Below are 25,403 nucleotides of genomic sequence, written 5' to 3'. Positions count from 1 at the left end.
AAAAAGCCCAAAATAGTCCTTCATTTTTGGGTTAAGACTCAAAGTCATTCTTGAGTTTTTACATGAAACATTAATAGTCCCTCATGTTTGCAATATTGGTGCATTTTTGGTCCTCCAAAATTTTGCCTATTTTTTAACATTGATTTTATCCATAATTTATGTATGTTGTTTAATCGTCATTTTATATTTTTAATAGAAATAATGACTCCATGTGATAGATTGTGAGAAGAAAAACACCTTGTTTTGTTTAGTAAAAATCGTATTGTAAGTAAAGTCGAGAGGCTCATCACGACGATTTCACGTGCAATAGTACATATTTTTCTTTTCTTGCAATGTCATATGTTAAAATGCTCTTAGTTTAGATGCAATAATATTTCTACTGAACAGAACAAAGTGTTCTTCTTCTCACCTTCTCTCACATAAAATTATTATTTCTATTAAATATATAAAAATACGATGAGACATTCCTTACATAAAATTATGGACAAAATTAATGTCAAAAAATAGGCAAAAGTTTAGGAAAAGACCAAAAGTGCACCAATATTATAAACATGAAGGATTATTAGTGCTCCACGTGAAAAGTTAAGAATGATTTTGAGTCTTAATTCAAAGATGAAGGACTATTTTGGGCCTTCTCTCAATCTCGTCGCCTCTCTCCCATTTCGCTCACCAAATAGGGCCCAAAATCATGGCCGACCCGGCCCACACCCTTTCTCCAAACCCCCCATGCCTGTTCCAAAACGGCGCTGCATTTCTTCCGTCTCGGAATTCAAACAGCAAAGATTCTACAAACTCCTTGACGATATTAATACTCTAATTTACCCACAAAAAAAGCTTCAAAGCAGACACAGGACCGGTATATAGCTGCAAAATTGAAGGTATTTTGTTTTCAATCTATTCAAATCTTTACTTTGAGATATCAAAATTTTAGTTTTTACTAAAGTTTTCCTGCTTTGTAATTCAAGAGATTTTAGTTGAGAATGTGCTTTGACTGGTTATGTGAAGGTTAAATTGGAGTCAATTCACGCTCCAAGTCGATGGACTCCTGAATGTAATGATCTCCCTCCCTGCTGCTGCTGCTGCCTAATGGACGACGTTGATCGCTTATTTGAATGCTTCAAATGCGGCATTTCTCCCCCTCGTAATCGCTCTTCCCTTTACACTTCAATTATTTAAAACTTCTTTTTTTTTGTTTCCTCCCTTTTTCCATTTGAAGAACAACATTTTGATGCCAAAAATAAAATAAAATGACTTGTTTGATATTTTTCCTAGTTGTAAAAAGTTTGTCTTTCTCAAAATTTGATCTTTTTTAAGTTTACTGTTGCATGACTAGCCAAAGGGTTGTTTTGAACTGCCTAAGATCTGTGTTTACCATTTTTTCGGAGTAATATCTGTATATTACGTGTCTGAAATGCCTACAAGACTTGAATTTTGACCATGGTCTATTTATAAAAAATGGGGCTCAATAGCTGGTAAGAAAACTGCTCCAGTTCAGCAGCAAAATTTGGCAAGTCTTAGAATATGGAACCCAGCTAGTGCGGAATTAAAGCCAAGCAATGCTATAAGAACATAAGTAATGCCTTAATGGTAAGTTGTAAACAAAATAATAGGAGGCACAAATTTAACCAATGTGACTTACATCAACAAGCGGAGAGAGCAAATTTACTCTAACAACCTGTACACAAAAGGGAGTACCAAATTAGAGACAGAACTCTAATTAATCGCAAAAATATATTCCAAGCGAATACCTCACAAGTATCACTCACAAAGAAGAGTTTCTCTCAAAAGTGTTTCCCAACTCAAACTCCATGGAATGTACTAAGCTTTCTATTAAAAAGAATACTCAAGATGAGTTTCTGACAATTTGGGGGATGATTCAAATGAAGGAAGAAGAACAATATTTATAGGGAAAATACTTGGTCTGCAAATAAAGAAAAAGAATGAAAGAAAATACTTTTGTTCTTTGGCTCCAAGAAATTTTACTTTGGCTCCAAGAACAATTGGTTGGCCCCATCACAAGTATTTCGCATATAGCCAAATTTTGGTCATATCTTATGGAAAGAATCAAAGCTTAACTTTTTACATATGGTGCTGTTTAGTGTGGTTTCTTTGTGATCTTAGGCCATAAAAGAAAAAAATAGAAAATATTTGAAAGTGCACCGCAACTATTCCTTCAGTTGTTGTTTGACCACATTTTAAGTGAACTTTAATTTTGATATTTCTCTATTATGTGGTTGTTAATTGTTTCTTATATAAATTTTAGAATCAGCAAAAAGAGAAAGGAAAAAGGGAAAGCAGACAGTGAAGCAAAATGATACATTGGAAAAGCTATCAACATCTTCCGATATTTTTTCATCAAGATCAAAGGGAAAGGTCCAAAATGCAACAGATGTTGAGCTCTGCCTACAAAATGTACATATTGCTTTTGTTCCTTTTATATGTTTCATTTTATCAAACTTTCATGGCTTCTTTTTCTTTCGCATTGATAATAAGCTTTACTTTCTTAATTCACGTAGTTTCTTAAATTGTATTTACAAGTACTATTTTTCAAGCACATCCCGTGCCGGTGGAAACTACTAACTGAAATTCGAAGATTCTTCTTGTAGACCAGTTCATCAACAACAAAGATACAAAGTCTTAAGAAGGGATCACAGTTCTCTCCCCTTGTGTTTTATGGTTCTCCACATGGAGTTCCTCCAAAAAGACCAGCTCGTTTGTTGCGGCTGTTGAATGAAATCCGTGTAGATTTTAACGAGCAAAATAAATTAAGGTAATTGAAAGTGATTTTTTATCAGTTTTACCCACTAGTAATGGTCATGCATTTTGCTTTTTTTTTTTTGAAAAAAAGTGTTCTTCCCTGTGTTTAACCAGTCAAGATATATGGGCCACATTTCCAAGGCAAGATGAAGCGACGAAGTATGCAAAAGAGCAAACTGATGCTCGTGTTTTCAGTTACCAGGATCATGTGAATGGTCAAAGAAGATTCCTCGTGTCCACATATAAAGAGTTCTGGAGAAGGTGAGTCTTCTTGGCTCTATCTGCATTAAATTATGTAAAAAGATTATACTTCCCCATGTCCTAAACTTTCTTTGTGTTTATAATTTTGATTAGGTACAAAACTATGAATCCTAAATTTCGGCACCACTATGAAGTTATCCAGGAGGTAATCTTTTGTAGTTTTCGTGTCAAAACAATAAGGAAGTGCATAGATATGAAATTTATTATCAGGTGCTGCTGCTGATAAATATAACTAGGGATCACAGTAAAGAAGTACATAGGAGGTAATCTTTTGTAGTTTTCTTGTTAAAACAATAAAGAATTACGTATCTTCAAGTGAAGTGCATCAAGGATGAGGAAGACAAGATGTTGGTTGAAGAGACCCTTATTAGACGAAGATGACAATCATACTTCTAGTAACACTGGAACGAAGAAGGGGATAGTGCCATTGTCCAGGGTGATTTAGAGCACCTAAGAGACATCAGGATTTTGGGTATTGTAGGTGTATTAAAGTTGAGGATGTTAAGCGTGCTATTAGTAGGATGAATAGGGGAAACGATTAAACCAGATTGGATTCTGGTGGAGTTTTTGAAGAGCACAAACATGAAAGGTTCGGAGTGGTTAACTGAGTTGTTTAATGTCATCATTTTTAAGATGACAACAATGCTCGAAGAACAATGGTTCTGTTATACAAGAGCAAGGATGATATCCAAAACTGTAACGGTTGAGAATATTATTAAATAGTAAAAGTGTGCTCTCTCTAACAACTTAAGCTTTTAGATGAGATGGTCACACACTTCAACATGGTATCAGAGCAGGCAGAGGTACTGAGATCGAATCTCACCGCCACCCAAATAAAAAAGAACTTCCACGTGCTTGGTCCAAGGAAAAAAAAATCAGGTCCGCACGTGAGGGTGTGTGTTGAGATATTATTAAATAGTAAAAGTGTGCTCTCTAACAGCTTAAACTTTTAGATGAGATGGTCACACACTTAAATAATAACAATTATAGGGGTATCAAGTTGCTAAGCCACACTATGAAAGTTTGGGAGAGGGTGGTGGAGATGTGGGTGAGGAGAGGTGTGCCCATTTTCGAGAACTTGTTTGGATTCATGCCATGGTGATTGACTACAAAAGCTATCTATCTTGTGAGGAGACTAGTGCAGAATACAAGGAAAGAAGGTACTTATATATGTTGTTTATTGGCCTTGAAAAGTCCTACGATAAAGTCCTATGTGAAGTCTTCTCGAGATGTCGGGATGCTTGAAGTATACTAGTGGCTTAAATTAGGGCGATAAATGATATGTATAATGAATCCAAGACTCGGGATAGAATGGTGGGAGGACACTCGGTGCACTTCCTAGATGAGATGAGGTTGCACTAGGGATCAACACATAGCTTGTTTCTATTTGCCTTGGTAATGGATGAATTGACGAGGGATATTCAAGATGAGGTGCCATGGTGTATGTTATTTGGGTCTTTAATCCAGGGAAGTGGGGACATGAATGATGATGTCACACATCGTATTGGTGCGACATGGATGAAGTGGAGGCTTGCCACCGGAGTCTTGTGTGATAAAAAATATCACCTAAACTTAAAAGTAAGTTTTTTAAAGTAGTGGTTATACTGACTTTATTGCATGGGGTGGAGTGCTGACAATTCAAAAACTCCAATGTTTCAAAGATGCACGTTGCGAAAATTAGGATTAAAGGTAAGTTTATAAAGTAGTGGTTGGACCGACTTTGTTGTATGGGCAGAGTGCTGACAATTCAGAAACTCCCGCGTTTTGAAGCTGCAAGTTGTGGAAATGAGGATGTTGAGATAGATAGTGATAAGATTAAAAATGAGGATATTGGGACAAGGTGAGAGTGACCTCCGTTGTCGACAAGACAGGGGAAGCGAGATTGAGATTGTTTGGGCATATGAAAAGGAAATACACAAATGCCCTAGTGAGGAGGTGCGAGGGGTTAGATGTAGTGGGTACCGGGAAAGGTAGAGGTAGGTCGAAAAAATATTGGGGCCTCTCTACCTCTCCACAAGGTAGGGGTAAGGCCTGTGTACACTCTATCCTCCCAAGACCCCACTTGTGAGGTTTCTCTGGGTATGTCGTTTGTATAGTAATCTAGGAGGTAACGTTTTGTAATTTTATCACCACTATGGAATGATTTAGTGAAAGTCCCTTCCAGAATCTTTTGAACTTCCCTTGATTGTCACATGATGAATTCTGTGCACTTTTATATCAAAAGATTACTTGGGATTTTAGTATACTAGCTTTGTATGTGTGTGTGAGAGAGAGATGCCGCCTTTATCTGATTAATAAAAAAGAGAGCCGCTACAGATGTCAAACTGTTATATCTTATTTTCAGGGACTGCCATGCCATCTCTACTTTGATCTGGAGTTCAACAAGAGAGAGAATGCGGATAAAAATGAAGATGAAATGGTTGACCTTCTTATACAGGTCATCTTTGATGCAGTCAAGGAAAAGTACAGTCTTGAAGGAAACAATGATTGGGTTGTGGAGCTCGATTCCTCCAATGCAGGTAGGATGTTTAATGGACGGTTTTATCTAGTATTTCATCTGTGCGCAGTATGTTGTCGATATGATATGTAGGTATGCATGTTTATATTATTGTTTGTATATATGTATTTTATTAGTGAACAACCAGCCCATTGACTCCCACTGTTGCACAAGTACTTTTCTCACTATAGCCTAGTGTATGGTGTGAAACATGTTCGTTTACTCATTTCTGTCTACTCATTTCTTCGGTAATAAGCCAGAATATCTGGTGTGAAAGCCTAGTAAAGTGTATTTTTTTTTTTTTAATTCAACTCATATGTTTATGCAAGTGAAATTAGGATTCCACTGTCCAATATGGCAAAGAGAACTTATTTGACTAAAGTGGAACACTGGGATGGGTTGTTCTTTTGGTAATAAGCCAGAATATCTGGTATGAAAACCTAGTAAAGTGTAACTTTTTTTAAAATTCAACTCATATTTATGCAAGTGAAATTAGGATTCCACTGGCCAATATCGCAAAGAGAACTTATTACAGTTATTAGACTAAAGTGGAACACTGAGATGGGTTGTGATGCGCCAATGTCACTGTAATATTTGTCCACTTGCTTGTCCCTTGCTCTGACTTGCTTTATCACCTGCATCATTATTTGTAACTAATGAATACCTCTGTGAAACAGAAAAGAAAATGAGAGGAACTCAACTTGATTATTCCCCAAGGTTTTTGGGGTTTAAATATCTACATTTACATGTCCTAAAAAGGAAAGAAAATCAATACCTAATTACAATTTGAGTATTTCTTTTAACGAATTATTCTACCTACTATAATTATACATATTCTAGGATATTCACAGAGCTTCCAACATTCCCCTGCAAGCCGGTCTGGACCGTTGGCCCAGGCCCCCAACGGTCAGAAATCTGATTTCTCTTTTTAAAAATTAAAAATAGAAAATAAATGTTACCGTTAAACTAGGCCGGTCTGGTTAACTGATTGTGTGGCTGATTAAACATTACCAGGTTTACCAATTACCCAAATTAACTTGTGCAGGTCTGGTTCTTAGCGTAACCCAGCTCAACCTTGCCCCCTCTACCTAGGCCGGTCCAGTCTGGGCAAGAATCGGTCCTCTAATGTTGTTGGCCTTAACCAAGCTCTGATACCATGTGAAATGGAAGAGAAAATGCAAGGAATTCAACTTGATTATTCCCTCAAGCTATTGGGGTTTAAATAACTACGTTTACATGTCCTAACAAGGGAAGGGAATTATTACCTAATTACAATAGAAGTAAATTAAGCTTTCTACTATAATTACACATGTTCTAGAATATTTACCAAGATTCTAACCTCTGAAATAGGCTTGTAGATGTTCATATTGAAGAATAACTCTCTTCAACACACCTAACTCTTGTGAAACTTGGGACCTCTTTCCTTATTTATTTCCCAACTTGATTTTCTTATGTGGTATTCACAGGAAAATGTTCTCTTTTTGTGGAACAACTTTTCATTAGATCTTATGCTGATTTTCAATATCTCAGGATCTTACTGTTGATGCACTAAAGCAAAATCTGCATTTAGAACAGGAAGCAGTTTTAGCAGATATGATTATTTTGTAGATGAAGTTTCTTTTGGTGGATCAAATGGGGCACACAATTTGGTTAGGAACTGCAGTAACTAATAGTATATGGGAGAACTATCACATGATCTGATTCAGAATACTTCTTTGCTATATCAATAAGATTGTACTACAACTTTTCTACGTTGTAGTAATCAATATTAATGTAAAGCTTTGCTGGCAGAAAAATTTTCTCGTCATTTAATAATCCGATTTCCAAAAGCTGCTTTCAAGGACAACTCGCATGCAGGTGCATTTGTTACAGAGGTATCATACACATCGGTTCCTCCCACTTAGGTCCTGTTTAATTTCAATTTATCATTTCGTGCAGGTCATAATTTTTAGGTGTTCACTTGTGTCTCACTATTTTTTGTTTACTTCTTATGTCTAACAACATGTGCATTGTTCATATTTTTCGGAAGAATACTTCTACAAATGATTGGTCATTTTAATTTGTTTATCTTATTCTCAGTTATCAGTTTTTTTTTTTTTGATGAAGTGTTCTCAGTTATCAGTTTTGTGCCCTATTGTCAGATATGTTCAAGGATCAGTAGCATAAGTGAACATGATGGAAGATTTAGAAAGCTTTTTGTCTCAAAGGATTCAAGCTCAACTGATATTCCATTTCAGCTGTTTGTGGATAAAGCTGTCTACTCTAGAAATCGCTGCTTTCGCCTAGCCTTGTCGTCTAAAGCAGGGAAGAGTTCTGTGCTTCTTCCAAGTGGACGTTTTAAATGTAAGGATATGGTATGTAACTTTTTACTCTGATGGTGTTCATCACTAGGTTGATTATGTTAGTAGGTGACAATTTGTCATCTGCATAAATGTTTGTCAATTAACTAGGTGATTGTGGTAACTTGTACTGTTATATCATCTCAGATTTTAGCTATCAGAAAGATTTGTGGTAGTAAATGATGATGAGAAAAGATCTGTAGCATTTAAACTTAAATGCAGCTAAAGTTAAACCACATAACTACTAAGATCATATTAACATCTTATTTAATATTGTACTAAATGTACGTATCATCGTCCCACCTGCTTACTGCTAGAAACATTCAACTAACTTTTTCTAAAGGTAATCTAACAAAAGTCTTGAATCTGCACCCAAAGGTGTGGCCTAGTGGTCAATGAAGTGGTTGAGAACCATGAGGTCTCAGGTTCAATTCTCATCGTAGAGCCGGAGACAAAAAACACTAGGTGATTCTTCCCATTTGTCCTAGGCTCCTAGCCTTGGTGGACAGAGCTACCTGATACCTGTTGCTGGTTGGAGGTGGCAGGTATCCCATGGAATTAGTCAAGGTGCACGAAAGCTGGCCCGGACACCATGGTCATCCAAAAAAAAAAAGAATACCTGAAAGTCATTGGCAGCTCTTATCAAAAGAAAAAAACTGAAAGTCAGTACAGTGGTCCTGGTTTCTTATATACCAGAAATCTCTAGTACTCAAAATAACATTGTAAATGAAAGAAAAATACAAATCAATCAAAGAACATAAAACTTTTTAACATTATGATGTAGTGTAGTGTACTCAAACAGCACCAGATGAATGATTATTCCTTTATATTCCTCCTTTTGTTTGGGGATATCTTCTCCTTCTCTATACTGCATCAGAGTTGGAGGAGAGCAGTATAAAGTTAGACAATGGGTTATTATGTTTTATGAGATACTGGAATGTTGTTACCCTCCTTCCTTCTTTAAAAGTGCTAAATTTTACTCTTGTTTTATTTTATATGGTAATATTTGATAGGATATAGGTTTACGATGTCGATTTAACATGTGTACTATATTAATGGTAGTGGAAGGAGACACTGCTGTTTAAAATTTGAGTAGTTAAATGAATTTGAATTCTTAAAATTTTTAGCATGTGCTTAAACCTGTTATTTTTACACATAATATATACTTGTTCTAATAGCCAGCAGAAGCTGGCTTCTATAAGTGGTAGTTCATGCTCTGAGAAGAAATAAGACACCAAAAATGATCAATATGTGTTGTACTCTGCATCTGATGCTCCCTGTAGTTGTACAACAAGCTTAATATTATTTATGGTATAGGTTATCGCTACAAAATATTCTAGATAAGGAAATGGGAAGTATGTCCATGGTTGTTAAAAACCATCCATGAAAACCGTTTAGTATGCTTTACATGTGATATGTGCTTGCAGTTTAACCCCACAGACTTTTCTACTTATAACAGTCTGAGGAAGAAGTCTTTATGGCATCCTTGATTTGCAATATGGATGCTGATTTCGAGAAGCTACTGATCTGCACAGTGGATCTAGATTGTATGAAGGCCCTTCAATTTGATACAGAGGTAGCTCCTCTTCACGTACTTTTTTTTGTAGCACTTGGATTTACAAATTTGTCTTTTGTGTTATGGACTTTATTTTAGCCCTTCCTAGGTTTTTATTTTCTTTGAAGCATAAAAATAAGTTCAATAACTAATAATACGAAGTCTATTTTGACACCAGTTGCAGTAGTCAGATTTAGAGATGTAAATGCTGCTATCATTTAGGGAAAAGCTTCAATTGATTGCACTCTAAAGGGCTCAAAATCATTTTGTATGCAGAGTACCAGGAGTTTCCGACAGCATTCTGCTGTTTCATTGAATTTTGACCTAAATGCTTGTACAAGTGATGATCCTTCAAAAACTTATTTGACGGGAAAATCACCGTTCCCATATCTGGATGTGTTTGTAGAGTCTGTTGCTTCAATTGGAAATATACCAGGTGACACCCACAACTTTCAGCTTCGTTAGAGCAGACAAACATGGATGACTTTTATTTCCTCTTTTCTTCACCCTTTTCTTTTTCGTTCACATGCGTGCCTTGTTGAATAAATTGGACTGTGCTTGCATATGAATAGTTTGCTTCTTTTTATTTTCTGTGTTTTACGTTGTTCGTGTGTATATATTGTAATTACTCGCTGCAATTATCTCCATATATCTTCTAGCAGGAAGTTCAATAAATGCATTAGTATATTACTAATTTAAGTGCCCGTTCCTTCATGTTACAGTTTTGCAAGAACACCTTGCAAATTGTGAATGCCTTCCCTCTCTTTCTTGTCTTTTTTTTTTTATTAGATAGGAGAGAGTGTTCAGGGGGTATTTCCTAGGTCCCCACCATTATTTTGATTGGCTACTGATTTTGACTGTTATCAGAGTACTAGTTGCTTCTCTCTCTTTTCTTTTGTACTTTGATGGGTCATTTGGTTCATGGACAAGTTATAGAAAGATTATAACGTATGAGGATTATTATATGGTGAATTATAACCACTTGATAATTGTATTTTATAGGAAATGTTTGGTTCGTTGTATTAACATTTAGATATGATGTGTAATCATCTAAAACGTGTGTTTGGTTTGAAATTGAAAATGCTGATGCCAATCATACCCTTGGCCTAAATAAAAAGAAAAAATCCAATCTAGTTTTGGATTTTATTAAGATGTGACAAACTATTTTACTGTAACATAATCACATATTTTATGAGATATATAATTTCTTTTACTATTATAGATAATGAACACTTTTAAGAGGAAAACTGAAATGAGGTATAATAGATAAAATAATTCTTTTGTTCTTTTAAACTTGAAATTTATTTTGACCTCTTGTATTATTATTCGATATGAATTTCAGCATAAAATGATGCACTAATTTCAACATGACGAATGCAAGATTATCAATACATGGATTATGGCAGGAACAAAACATTGTCTATAAATGCATAATTTAACACTGAATATGGAGCATGTTTCACTCAATTTTTGGACTTAGCTGGCTCATGCCATGTAGTGTTAAAGATGCATATGAAAGCTGGAGTGCATGGAGCGTTGGTAAATCCATCAGGTTTATCTGGAGAATGGTATCTGCCTCATTTTTTTTGTCGTATTTGGACAAAAAGGAATCATAGATACTTTAATGGTATTTCAACTCCATTAAAGTTGAAACATGAGGAATTGCCGAACCAACGAAACAGTCCTTCTCCTACATTGGCATACATAGTTTCGGGTGCTTGACACTTGGACAAATGCCTTCTTGATTAACCAAACACTACTCCCAAAACATTTAATAACATACAACTCATTGGCCTGTTTTATAAATATTAAATTGTTAATTGTGTGGCTGTTTGGCCCATAATATCCTTTATCATCAAGTCATGAAACATAAACGTAAATGAAAGCTCTTAAAGTCATGTAAATATGAATATAAATAGAATGTTTTAAAAACTCATGGATAACATGAAGACACTTGGGTACCATTATTTCATGTAAGTATGACACATAGAGGGGAAGTTCTTGAATCTAAATCATGCTCGAGTCAATACAAGGTTCAATAACATAACGTCATTGAAGTTGAATCGTAGGAGACACTAGACCTGAGTATAGTAGAAGAGTCAGGACAGGGCCTCAATGTATTGTGAAGTGGAGGCCTAGTGGGAAGGTTTGCCATTTTGAATGTCTGAACTTGCATTGTGAAATGTAGCACACTCGGCAAAAGAGATGTCAATATCGTGGAATAGCACTCGTATGATAAGACATAAGATAGGCAATAAAGCTTATGAAGATAGGGACATAAAACATGACATGGTAACATAGGAAAACTAAGAAACATTTATATAGTTCATTATGCATAGTATCTTTTTTAATATTTGAGATGACATCATTATCTTTTTTAGTCTCTGCGATACTATCTGCCGCATCCGGGCCTTTGTGCTTAGCACTACAATGATATAGTGGTGGAATACTATCTGCTTGTTCGGGCCTTCGTGCTTAGCACGATCATAATATAATGGTGGAATACTATTTGTCGTATTCAAGCCCTTATGCTTAGCACAATCATAATATAAATTGGTCAAAACATGTATGTAGCCATTCTTGTGGATCACATTACATTAACCTCTGTGGATCAGTTTTTATTCATAGTCATAGCATTATTGAATAGGTATCATTTTGACATGGAGGCATGGTAAGTGTATAAAACAATTGTAAGACCAATAACATTATATGAGAGTGAATATTGGGCCTTTAAGGTCCAACATATCCACAAGATGAGTGTTGCAAAAATATAAATGTTAAGGTAAGTGTATGATTAGAAATGATGACATACAAGTAAAGTTACTGACTGAAGATGAAATGATAGAGGGTCATTTGACGTGGTTTGGTCATGTTTTATGTAGATCTGCAGATACACCGTTCTGTGGTGATATCAGAATGATTGAAGGTGTTAAAAAAGGGAGACAAGATAGCTCTAAAATAACATAGAAATTATCACGAAAGACCTACAATAAAAGAAAGTTGACTCGAAAAACGTACAATATCTTAAAATCATTACTAATTTAGTGAATTTGAACACAATGAAAGAAAAAGATTTATATAGGCAGTATCAACTAGTCAGGTTTAAGTCGTTAGTCATGCTGGTAAACTTACACTAGGTCCAACTTCTAAGAGTTTTTTAAATCTTGTTACGTATTTGTATTTCTTTGGAAAATATAGATAACCTGTTAGAGAACCTAAATTTGAATGAAATGGGTTCAGAAGGAGCAATACTGAAAATGAGGATTCATATAGCTGAGACCAACTAGCTTTGGATTGAACGCTAGTAGTTGGTGCTGTGAACTACCTGTGTGCCTTGCTATGCCATGACTGTCTTCATCATTTTGATGCTTGGATGTCAAAGATAATGTTCTAGTTCCAGTTTTCTACTAGTCAATGCTTAAAAGCTGTAGCAGTCTACATGTGTCTTGAGCATGGAACCGAGTATTACTGCTTACTTTCTTTCTATTAATTTCTTTGCAGGAAAAATCCGAAGTTGGTATTGGTTCTCTGAGTATGCATTGATGGTTTACAGCATGTCTAGGAATAGATTCTGTGAAAGAATTGGCAGACAGCATAAAAGCAATCATGGTAATGCATCACCAATATTACTTTTGCAAGGAAAAAACTTTTGGTAGTGGTCACATCTGTTTGATCTCGTGTTCTCCACTCTTTTATTTCTCATCCAAGGTCACCTTGCAGGAAATGTTTCCATTTTCACTATTGGTAACATCAGATATAGTCGTGCTCGGAGTATCTTTTACTGATTAATTTAGATAGATTCTGTGCATTGATATGCTTTTTTTTTAATGTTGTCTCTCGCATATGGTGTCAGTTATGTACGTAGTTGATCTGCAAAGAGGTGTTTATTATCAGAAATGCTATGATCCTGATTGCAGAGGTAAATGATGGTCTTGTTTCATTCATCAGTTGAACTTTTTTGGCTAAAGAACGATGACTTGTAGCCTTTAATGATGTTAAAAGGGTATCGATCTCCCTTGCGACCTGTCCCTGATAATGTTATACCTCATTCATCCATTTCCTTCAATCTGCCTGGACATAATATGGACGAGGAGCAGCCAACTGTAACCAGTGACACAAGCATTTTCAGCAGCTGCAAGAAAGAATGGTGGCTTGAAGCCGTAAGAGTTGCAGACAGCATTGAGAATGTACAGAAAGCATTGGATCTTACTGAGGTTGTTTATCTTCACTCCAACTTCTTGTGAATATTTTTCAAATATATTTTGTTTTGTTGTTTGTAATAGTAGCTATCCCACACAGGTGACTTTTCATCATATGCTTAGATATGTCATGAATCTCAGATCTTGGGGAAAATTGATATGATAGGATCTAAATGCGCGAAACCCAAACTTTAGGTGATACTGAAGCTCAGTAGCTGAGCAATAAAGGGTTATGTGTTTTCTCCCGTTCAGTTTAGTTCCCTTTTACTTCGTTTTGTTTTTGTAAATAGACAATATTGCAGTTTAGTTGTTCGCAGATGGTTAGTTGTTTGCCTGTGTTAGAACAGAAGACAGATTTTTGCAAGTTAACTTGCTAGTGGTAGGATTTATCAACATGGATGCAACTGTTGGATTGGGGGGTTAAAATGAGTCTCTAGTGGAATAATAGTGATGTATATTGTTTACTGAAACAAGAATTTATCTCTTCCTCTCTTACGCGAACTAGATGAATCTAACTAGCGTCTTCATTTTTGTTACTGAAAGCAGGACGAAACATGTGAAGAAGATGAGTGGTGGATGGCTGTTGAAGAGACTGCATACCAGACTGAGCTATCGTACTTTGGAAAAGCCTAGCCATTTCAGCCCTGGCAAATTGCTCAACTTGTAAACCTAGCCAGGTCCAACTAGTTGGTGTTACTGGTTTTCCCAACCACATCAACAAATTGTGTTTCTCCTGTTAATTGATGACTTCTCAGTTTTGTCTACTATGCTACAAATCAGTGCATGGTGGAGAGCTACATCCCAATTTCCAAGTCTATATATCTATTTAGCAGTGTTCATGGTTTGGGTAAAAATCGATCCAAATCGACTAAATAAATCAATTTTCTTTTGGTTCGGTTCACATTTTTAAAAATTGACAATCTTTGGTTTGATTTTTGCTTTGTTAAACAAAACTGAAGAAATATTCAAACCAAACTGACAAATTATATACATATTTTTTTATAATAATATATACAAAAAAGGGTCAATATTGCCTACACCACTCTTATACCTTCTGTTACAGGTATAAAAATTGTCTTCCGTAGAGATCACAAATTTCCTTTAAGAGTTAACAATTCAAATTTTTAGTGACTTGGTAAGTCAAGTAGGACTAATCCCTCCATCTAGGCATTGTCGACTGGGATTCACACTAAATTATAGGTCATTAATTCTGATTGATTTGTAAGCAGCCTAGTCCCAACCTGATTGAAAACCTTATTTGCGAACGCGACCACCACCACCAAACTTGAGAAATGATAAAAATTTGAGGGTCTAAATCACTTTTGAACACCTTAGAATCCGTGGAAGGCCACTAGGGGAAGGTTGGAGAACTTTTTTAAAAAAGAAGGAAAGGAGGTGATCTAAGATGGATTTGTAAGTATGCTGTTGGATATTTTAATCTCTAGCTAATTAAACAGTAGATGCACGTGAAAGTTAATTAGTTAAAAGAATATGATACTTTTCAATTCGGCTTGATTCGGAGTATGAATGTTAAACTAATTAATGTTCAATGTAAATTTGAATATAGATTTTTTAATATTTTTTTTTGAAATAAAATTATATATTTAGAAAATATATTAAAAACACTATTAGTCACATTAATTAACAATTCAAATATTTAGATATTATTTTAAAAAAATATTATTAAAAAATAGTATATCCTCTATCTTTATATGACTTACTTTTTTTTTAATACGTCTAAAAAAATGACACATTTCTATATTTAGTAACAAATTAACTTTTAAATATCAATTTTATCCTTACTTATAATCCTACAAACAAACAAAGTATTTGACTATTCAATTTAACAAATTTCGTTGTTCCTATCTCAAAATGTTATCATTTGTTGGTCGGTTTAGTTTAATCATTGATTTGGCTATTCATTGCCAAACCAAGTTGGTCATGATTCCCTTTTTCTTTTTGAGATCCGAGCTAAAACATAATTAAAGGGGAACAATATCAAAATATCTGATATTTACATTAAAGTGTGATTAAATTTGAATTCACTTTAATCGTCTTGAGGAATAAAGCGTCCCTAAAAAGGCAAAATTTCAAAAAGATAAAAAGCACAACGATATCAATGAACGGCAGCGGTTCTCACCAAACTCATAAATCATTTAAACACCAAAACATAAATGTACAGCTGCAAACCAAAAACTAAAAAAAAACAAAAAACAAAACAAAAGAAAGAAAGAGCAATATATTGCTTTTTTCAAAGGAGAGCACTTAGACAATTCACTTTGAGTACTTCTTTATTACGTACAAAAAAAAAGGGAGCAAGTGGATTTTTAGACCCAACATAAATTCAAACAACGTACAAATCATTAATTTAGAATTTAGAAATCGCCAGATAGAGGTGCATGTTCATGGTTCATGAACACATTACTGTAGATAAGACCAGCTAACCCACCACCAACAAGTGGTCCAACCCAGTAAATCCAAATACCAGCAAAGTTTCCACTAACCACAGCAGGTCCAAATGAACGGGCTGGGTTCATTGAACCGCCAGAGAACGGGCCTGCAGCTAAAATATTAGCACCAACAATGAAACCAATAGCAATGGGTGCAATTGTACCCAATGCACCCTTCTTCGGGTCAGCTGCTGTGGCGTACACTGTGTACACCAAAGCAAATGTAATGATTATTTCCATCACCACTCCTTCAGCAGCTCCTACTCCAGCAGCCACACCGTGGATTGGAACCGCCTGATAAACAAAAGTTAATGAAAAAAAATTCATGATTCACCAACTTAAATAATATGCAAAAACTTACCATTCCTCCGGTGACAACTTTGAGGAGGTAAGAAGCAACAATGGCACCCAAAAGTTGAGCAATCCAGTAAAAGAGACCGGTGAGAACGGTAATTTGGCCACCAAGAGCCAATCCGAAAGTGACAGCAGGGTTTACGTGACCACCGGAGATATTAGCACTAATGGCAACTGCCACGAAGAGCGCGAACCCATGGCAAACTGCAACAGCTACAAGCCCAGACGGATCAAGAGCAGCATCAGCTGTCACCTTGTCTGCATCGAATACAAAATTTAGATAATAAAGACGGATCCAAAATTTATAACTTTTAAATTGAATGACCAAAGTAACAACAATGTATCATTAACAATAACATTTTTGTAAAAGGTGAACTTTAGGAGCAAACTATACGAATTTAATATCGTCACCTAAAAAGCAACTATACTTAACTATGCCTCTAATAAGTGAAATTAGCAATAACTTAATTATATTACATGTTACGCCATGCTAAAATATACTGATAATATAATACTATGAGTGCGTAAATTAAGGAGGAAGATTGAGTTTTATTAACTGTAAGCAATAGTGGAACCAACTCCGGCGAAGACAAAGAGTAAAGTAGAGATGAATTCAGCAATGTAGGCCTTAATAGACCCTAAGCTGAATGAATCATCGAATCGTCCAAAAGCTATGCAAGGCATTTTTAAGGAACGTTTATTAAATTTTAAATGCTAAAAAAGCTTATAGGAAAATAAAACACTAGGAAAATGCTAGCTACATGCTTGCTCTCAAATGACAATATAGAAGCTCTTTCTTTGTCACATATATATACTGGGAAATACACAAATATAATATAAAGTTATTTAAGAAAACATAATTTGTTTTTGTTTATCACTTCTCTTCACGTAGTTTAGATAAGGGAATAAAGTAAGTGCATATGTGGCAACGCATATCCAATCAATTTTTTTGTTATAAATATTCCTAGCTGGCATTAACATGTTTTTAATGGAAGTGTCTGGAATAATATAGGCAATAATAATAATATATGCATGTGAAGTGTAGGTCCATTGTGATAGAAAAGTAATGATTAGAAAATGGAGTTGATAGGGGGCAATTTTTTTTTTAATTTTCCGTCTACTGATTGATACTCACATTGGAGTTCGATTAAATTTATATTAACATTGGAAAATTCCATATTAAAGATAAAACGCTTCCTAACAAAGACAACTTTGTACTCAAAAGAATTCGAACCTAAGATCTCTAATTAAAAGTAAAAAATACTTAACACTCCATCACAATTTTTATCAATGATAGGGGAAATTTATTAATGGAAGGTTTGGTCCACAAAGTGCGCCTGACCGACCATGAACAAAGAGAATGCTAGAATTGGGTTGTTTGATCTGCCCTTTTGGATTTATTCAAATTGTGTGGATAAGAATTGAGCTGGCCTTAATTAGTCTTCTCTTTATTAGCTTAATTAATGAATTAGACGTTCATATCATATATATTAATTCTATTCATATAGTTTTACATAATTATATATCTTGCTACTAATTAAAAGTTGCTTACAACATATCGAAGAAGATACATAAATTTTTACTACCAGATACACTAAAATAGGGAAAAAAGCAAGATAGATGGGGAGGCGAGTGAGATAATTATATATCTCAGATAAATGCAAATCACACTAGATATATGTAATTGACATGATTCACATTTATCTGAAGTACCAGATACATACGAGAGTGGTGAACGAGATAAGAGTGAGGCGAGAAAGGTGAACGAGATTTGTTATGTATCTAGATACATGTGAATCCACTTGAATATAGTGTATCTAGAATAAATTATAGCTAATTTTGATCCTATGTATCCCGAGATACATGTATCTGGATGTATCTGGACACACTAAAATCTGGTAAAATTCGTAATATTGCAAATTAAAGTGTAACTAAGTAATTAGCTTCTAAACTAGTGGGATTTCTGTAAGTTTTCCTAAGATAATTAGGGGTCGTTTCGTAGATGGTTAGCGTTATGCATATACTAGTAAAGTAGAAGTCAACTATGAGTAAATCTATGTATTATTTTATGCATGTGTTAGTTATACATATATTAGTTATTCCACCTTGTATCCTGCATAAAATAATACATATATTTACTCATAACTTATACATGTATTAATTTTGTAAGTTTCTAAATTGTCACCAAATTAAACGTCATAGTAAGTATATACATAAATAGCTTATTTCCTATCAATAGTCAATAGTCGGAATAAAAAGGAACATATTTAATTGACATTCAGAATTAGGGATGACAATAGGGCAGTGCGGAGCAGGGCCGAGACGGGTTGAGTTTAAACCGCAAAAAATTAAATCCCTCTGCTCCGCTCTACAAAATAGTTTTTTTTGAAATTTTATTTTCAACCCGCCTCACTCCGTCCCACATAGACTCACCCCATCCCTCCCCACACAGATCTGCCCCACATAATTTTTTTAATATTTTCTTTTTCTAGTTAAGTTTGATACTAAAAATAAAATTCATAAAATAAATTTATTTTTTCATTACGTTATATTAATTTATAGATAATGACTTAAAATTTATTTTTTGAATGTCAATTAGGAAGCATGTAAGAAATTGTTTTAGTTTTGATTGAACCATTTTCATTTACTATCTTGAATATTTTAGCAACTTTGAAGAAACTATCTTAATAGATAATGTTCTATCACTCTTATAATATGTAAAAAGTTAAAATTAAGTTTGAAACCGCATAGACCCGCAACTCTCCCCACCCCTCATTAGTTTTTTAAAAACTCACTTCAACCCGCCCCGAACAACCTTAAACCTGCCCCACATAGCCTTAAATCTGCATCCGCCCCGCATAGCATTATACCTGCCCTGCATAACCTTAAACCCGCCTCGTCCATTGCTATCTCTATTCAAAATTCATCCTATATCTTATCTGTCTCTAATTAATAATAGTACCTACAGATTTAGGGGTGTACATGAACAAGTTGGTTAGAGTTTTTCAAATATCAAATCAAATTATTTGTCGAATTTTAAATCTATAAACCAAATTAAATTAATAAAATTCAAATTTTTCTATCTCGAGGTTTTTCGGGGTTTTTTTTTTCTGGCTTCTAGTTTTTTTTCAGGTTCCGTTTTCTTTCAGGGTTTTTTCAATAAAGTATTTGTATAAATATATAATTAACTTGTACTTGAGGTATTTCTTTAGTCCTAGCAAAATATAACTATCTAAGATGTTTCTTAAGAAAATAACACAAAATATGAGATGAGAAATGACACTAAACTATTCAACAAAAAATAATAATGAAATCACATAAAACAAATATTGCAAATTAATAAGTCATAATGAAAATGGTCATAATTTAAAAGTACTAAATCATGCTAAAATAAGTCTAATAAATATTGATTAGATGAATAAATATTTTTAAAAAAATTAAAATTAGATTATGTATTTTAATTGTAAAATCCAATGTAAAACTAAAGAAAAAAAATTCATCATTATTGTCATTTTTAGTGTTGAATTAATTTTTTTTGTTAGCATTAGTATTAATTTGATTTTGATTTGAACTTATTAGAGTTATTAACATTTATGGACTACAACTTTTATTGGACCATTCAAAATTCTAAGTTTTAAACTTGAAATAATATGTTAAAAGATAATAACTATGAAAAAGTATAAGAAATATTTAGAAATTATATCAAAGTAATATTTTTTATGTATACAGTAAATTTTTTAAAATTATATATATAATGTCGGGTTATTTGGTCTCGGATTGATTTTTTTTAGTTAAAATCAATTCAACCCAAATATATTCGAATTTTTTATTCAATATTAAACCAAGTCAAACAAAATAACTACTCAAATGTCTTTTCTAATTTGGCTTGATTTTTTATTCGATTTTATTCCGCCCTAGATAAATTATATGCGTTTTAGTTTATATAACAAGGCACTGAATCTTAATCACCCACACTTATAATTTGATGATATAGATGAGAATATCTCATTCAATAAGTGGGTTCAATTCTCATTCTCATATTTTCCATTTCCCTTTTTTTTGTTAAAAAAAAGAAGTCAAACCTTAAGCAAGCAACAATAAACTACATTTTTTTTTTTTTGTTTTACAACAAATTGAAAAGGCATATAGTTTCATAGTAATGATACCTTCAATTTGTCAAGGTGAAAAGCAGGATTGATGACTCTTTTATGTTTGGCCCATTTATCAGCTTCATAGCCAGCAAGCCCATTTGTTGCTAATCTAGTTAGTGGTAGGGATAGACGTTCGATTCTTCAGTTTGATTTTATTAAACTTTGATTTACTTCTTTGATTTTTTGTTATGAAAAAGTGTGCATCGAATATTGAATCAAACTAATTTGGTTTGATTCAGTTTTGTTTAGTTTGACGTTTTTAAAATAATTTTTTCGATGAAAATGAAAATAAAATGAGGATAAAATCAAAGTATAAGACACTTAAAAATTTAAAATCATGCTAAATGATGATGTGTCTCACCATGAAACACTTATTGTGCTTAAAAGATTATATTTGTCTTTGTCAAGAATAAAGTGCCACCAACTATTACTCGAGGAAAACAGGGACGGACACATGTTCCTTTACATGATGTACACCGACAAAAATACATTTGAATTCCTCTTGAAAATTAATATTTGAAGTTAATTATCTGAATTGTAAATCTATTACTACTTCGATTTGTTCATGAATAGTTTGATTGCTAGTTGACTTGTCTTTTTGGTCTATATATATATTAATACTCTTATTTAGAAGTGAGACTTGGATTGGGACTAACACAGCTTTAAGAAGTGATACCAAAAGCAGTTCAAGTTGTACTATAATATCAAAAGCATTTTTTTTTACCCTTATATTACCCTTATATATAAGCCAACAAGATAGAGTACCAACACAACTTTAGAAAGTTGTGCCAATTGCATTGAAATTGTACTACACCATTTGAGTCTAATTCACTAGAAAATAAACACGTGTACTACACGTGTCCTTCTACCTTTTTCCAGTTTTCAATTATCTTGCTTTGGTTCTTTCTTTGTTCAAATTTTTCTATGTTTTATTCTCCTCATTCACACACTTGCCGAAGAAGGAGAAGAAGAACTTAGAGATGGAGGAAGAGCAATTGATGGAAAATTAGAGAAGAGTGATTCGATTCCGAATTGATGCATCAATTTGGTGATGAAATTTCTTATTTGACTACCGAAATTGGAGGTAATTTTTCATTCTAATTATAAATTTATGGGGGTTTCCTTCTAATTTTTATCTCTAGATTTAATTTGCATTTGCAGAACAAATTGCATACATTTTTTGATGTGATAATGAGGCAAACACATGCTTTAAAGTTATGAAGATATAGACTTCATCAAAAGCTCTTCTCGCAATTCTCAAAATTTTGTATCTCAATCTCTTATCGTGATTATATTTTCTTATTTTTGGTGAGTTCTATCACCCTTTGAGAAATATAGGAATAATAAATAAATAAATAAATAAATGCAATAAATTGGTTCTTTATTAGCAAATATAAAGGACAGATTTTGAATCTGACAAATATAGATGCAATAAATTTTTGATTTGAATGTATAATCTTTGCATGTGTATCTTTGGGATTTTAAACAAAGTTCTCTGATTTTTCATTCAATCGTGTGTTCAAAATTCATTGTGTGTTTTGATTTTGTAGCTTTCATCATTGCTCAAATTGATTTTTTCTTTCTCCTTCTTGGTTTCTCAGCTTGAGTTGCATGTCAGTACTTACCTTCGCTCTCCACTTACCTTTGCTCTCCATTGTACCAAAAGTGTTTGATAGTATGCCTAAATGAACTTTTCCCTTCTTTAACTGTACATTTATAGAAATTTCTACTCAAATTTCTTGCTTATTGCACTTCATTGCTGGTCTGGGAAATTCTTATCTTCTCTGTTTAAATGTTTGTCCTTTCTTTTTTCCTGTTTGTTGGTGAAATCTTTCTCAACTTAGTGTCACTCATTTGTTGGTAATCACCTTTTTGTGGGTATACTTTTTTGCAATTCTTCCTGCTCCGTATTGGTATGTGGGTTATAATTCTGTTGCATGCATTAATTAATAAGTTCTCTTCACTGTTGGTCTGTTGTGCTCTCCTTCTCCTCCTGTTATGTCTATGAACATATGACTCTTTCTCTTCTTGCAGCAACTATCCAAATATATTTTTGTTGTATGTATACATTATCATTATCGAGACCTTAGACGTTGACAAAAGTATTTTATGCATGTTTAGAATATGTATACAACACTTTGTTTTTGATTGTCAATGTGTAAGACCTTAGACGTTGACAAAAGAATTTTATGCATGTTTAGAATATGTATACAACACTTTGTTTTTTATTGTCAATGTGTAAGAGCTTCGACATCAACAAAAAAATGTGCGTCTTAGTTTAATCTATCACAAATTGAAGAGAACTCTAATTGGTGTTGCTCTCTAACTCTTCCTACCCATATTGTTGTTAAGATATCTTGGGTGGACATATGGTACTAAGATTCAATATTGATTGAATAACAACTGATACTCTTGATTGGACTTGCAAAGTTCAAATTGTGGACATGACTCGAGAGCGAGAAAGTTTGGAGAAGAACATCAAATTTCAAAATCTGATTTTGAAAGACAAAGAGAAGAAAGTAACAAGAGTTATATCTGAATCTTCAAATTTTTTTGAAGAGATCCATTCCTAACATTATTGGTGCAAGGACTGACAACCAATGAAGAAGACAAATGGGTCACACATACAAAAATTATCAATCCCACTTTCCATCTAGAGAGGCTAAAGGTTTGTCATTGCTTTTCTTCCATTCTTCCTCCATACACTTTGTCATTGGTCAACCAGAAATCAATATGTTCACAATTTTTAGTACACGATAGATAAAATGTTGGCTCTTGCTTCCTTGGCTACTACTCCCTCGATGTCTTTCTATCTCCTTTGATTTGTCTTCTTTATCGTTCAATCTAAACTTTTATGTATTCTGTGTACGACTATTTCAAGTAAATTCTCTATAGTATACATTCTAAATCTAATTCTTGGGGTATTAATCTCCACTATGGATACACGAATAATTATTTGGATTAATCGAAAATTATTTCTCCATCTATCAGAAAAAGCAACATCTTAAGGAATGTCAATGTGCCAGGTTGCCGTGATCAGAAAAGTTTTAGCTTTACTAACTAATTAAGCATTATAATGGACAATTAGCATAATATGCAAAAACAGTTTAATCTCATATGACCACCACCATGTTGGTGTTCTCTTGAATACATCCAAAAGTATTCATGATATCTAAGGGCCCTTGTAGTATGTAGTTTAGACTTCATATTAACATTCCTTCACATCCAATTTTGTGTATGTAGTTTAGACTTCATATTGACAGTCCTTCACATCCAATTTTGTGGTGAATTTCATAGCTTAGGTATAATTGTTATGTACATTAATCTTCTGCATCATCTTTGTAATACTATACATGTGGCTACTACATGGGTCCAATAAAAATACTATACATGTGGCTACATATAACATGTGCGGCACAAAATTGACAAATATACTTACCCTTGACCCTTTGACAATGATTCCGCATTATCTTTGAAACTTAAAACAGGGTACTTTCTAAATCAGGAGCAAAATAGGAATATGGATGATTATGGAACACTAAAGAGGTAGGAAGTTTAGTTATTTCTAAATGTTGCGTATCCTTACTCCTTCATGTTTGTCATTCCATCGTCTACCAATTCTATATTTCCATTCATTCTGTTGTTTTGAAATATCACAGTTTAAATATTTGCCTTGCAGGTGCTATGTAATACTGATAGGTTGAATGTTGTTATTTTTTCCTTCCAGCAAATACCTTTTATTCTGATTTTTGGTAATATCAGAGTTAAAATGCCCGTTTTGCTGATGTTGTATGATAATGATAAGTTGGGATTTGTTATTCTTTTTCTTCCGGCAAGCATTTCTATATTTTGCCATCACTCATCAGATGAATGAAATCCTTTTGGTTGTTGCATTGTGCTGGTTTTGTACTTTAGAAATATTAGAATGTCAGAGATTCAACATTTACTCTCTATAGCTTATTGAAATGTGAAATAGTTACACGTGTTGAGTTTTGCTCCCATTGATTTTCTTCTAAAAAAGGAAAACTACATATCGAGGGAGAGAAGACGGATGACTCATGGGCTTAACTTCATCTACATCTACAAATTGGGACAAGCTCGATGTCATGAAACAAGCGTGGGACAAACTCTGTATCACATAATTGTACACAAAGTTACGTCAGTTGTATTATCAACGATTTAATTTTTCTTAGCTTCTCAAGTAGACACGTGTATTGCACTTTAATTGCAGTCCCATGATTTGTTTCTTCTTGGACACGTGTCTACCTTTTTGTTTAAGTCTCATTTTTGTTTGCTCTTATTAGTTCTTACGAGGTCATGCTTGATGGTCTCTTCTGTTCTTTGAGATTAAGTAATTAAAAGTAATCACAATTTGGTATGTGGACCTTAGTTTTCTACCCTTTTGAATATAGTTTCTAGCTAAAGATTTCTACATGTATGTTACTAACTACTTGATTTGGACATGTATTGTATTTATTTGGTGAATTTAATCTCTATATAGACAATTAATTAGTGCAGAAGTTACACTGTCTCACAAAAATCTTAGATATCAAGAATGACTATGGTCTATGCCTTAACATCTTTTTTCTTCACTGTTTACTAATCCTCTCTACAAACCTCCAAGATTCAGGCTATTGTTTGGTAAGAATTGGACGGATTTTTTCTGATGTTACTTTATTATTATCACTACTAATTTGGTATATTTTGTATATTTTTTACTTACTTATTGTTTTTGAATATAATTTCTGGCTAGAATTTCAAGTACATGTTTTAGTTATTTTACTTGATCTACATATGTGTTATATCTCTTTGATTAATTTTGTCTTTGTTATTATCTAAT

At 33.7% G+C, this 25,403-nt stretch overlaps 2 protein-coding genes across 3 annotated transcripts; one reads left to right on the top strand and one right to left on the bottom strand.

Annotated features, from left to right (window-relative positions):
- The first annotated feature begins 979 nt into the window (after positions 1 to 979).
- On the top strand, positions 980 to 14,457 carry LOC125830381 (uncharacterized). 2 transcript variants are annotated; one of them, XM_049509564.1, is made up of 14 exons: positions 980 to 1,141; positions 2,264 to 2,412; positions 2,607 to 2,770; positions 2,872 to 3,018; positions 3,112 to 3,163; positions 5,363 to 5,537; positions 7,307 to 7,389; positions 7,657 to 7,869; positions 9,314 to 9,430; positions 9,686 to 9,845; positions 12,911 to 13,018; positions 13,263 to 13,328; positions 13,412 to 13,623; positions 14,155 to 14,457. In XM_049509564.1, the coding sequence occupies exons 1-14, from the start codon at positions 1,087 to 1,089 to the stop codon at positions 14,239 to 14,241; spliced, it is 1,788 nt and encodes a 595-aa protein (XP_049365521.1). In that variant the 5' UTR covers positions 980 to 1,086; the 3' UTR covers positions 14,242 to 14,457. The 2 variants fall into 2 exon arrangements, with proteins under 2 accessions (XP_049365521.1, XP_049365520.1); XM_049509563.1 differs by having other exon boundaries at positions 14,152 to 14,405.
- A 1,438-nt stretch (positions 14,458 to 15,895) lies between these two features.
- LOC125830486 (aquaporin TIP2-1-like) lies at positions 15,896 to 17,197 on the bottom strand. Its single transcript, XM_049509686.1, has 3 exons — positions 16,970 to 17,197; positions 16,420 to 16,670; positions 15,896 to 16,352 (listed from the first exon to the last, which is right to left on the bottom strand). Exons 1-3 carry the CDS (start codon positions 17,094 to 17,096, stop codon positions 15,984 to 15,986), a joined length of 747 nt encoding a protein of 248 aa, XP_049365643.1. The 5' UTR covers positions 17,097 to 17,197; the 3' UTR covers positions 15,896 to 15,983.
- Between the last annotated feature and the right edge of the window lie 8,206 nt (positions 17,198 to 25,403).

This window comes from Solanum verrucosum, unplaced genomic scaffold (assembly GCF_900185275.1).
Source record: "Solanum verrucosum unplaced genomic scaffold, falcon-dt-bn FXZP01000228.1, whole genome shotgun sequence".
NCBI classification, from domain to species: Eukaryota; Viridiplantae; Streptophyta; class Magnoliopsida; order Solanales; family Solanaceae; genus Solanum; species Solanum verrucosum.
The sequence above is the reverse complement of the archived record's forward strand: the minus strand, read 5'-3'. Positions and strand labels throughout refer to the sequence as shown.

Excerpts from the sequence above, each read along its gene's own strand:
- LOC125830486 (XM_049509686.1), bottom strand. The coding sequence starts at position 17,096 with ATGCCTTGCATAGCTTTTGGACGATTCGATGATTCATTCAGCTTAGGG. Across the intron at positions 16,671-16,969 it reads TGGTTCCACTATTGCTTACA|ACAAGGTGACAGCTGATGCT; the intron begins GTTAATAAAACT and ends TATTCGATGCAG. Across the intron at positions 16,353-16,419 it reads AAGTTGTCACCGGAGGAATG|GCGGTTCCAATCCACGGTGT; the intron begins GTAAGTTTTTGC and ends TTTGTTTATCAG.
- LOC125830381 (XM_049509563.1), top strand. The coding sequence starts at position 1,087 with ATGGACGACGTTGATCGCTTATTTGAATGCTTCAAATGCGGCATTTCT. Across the intron at positions 2,771-2,871 it reads AACGAGCAAAATAAATTAAG|TCAAGATATATGGGCCACAT; the intron begins GTAATTGAAAGT and ends GTGTTTAACCAG. Across the intron at positions 9,431-9,685 it reads CCCTTCAATTTGATACAGAG|AGTACCAGGAGTTTCCGACA; the intron begins GTAGCTCCTCTT and ends TTTTGTATGCAG.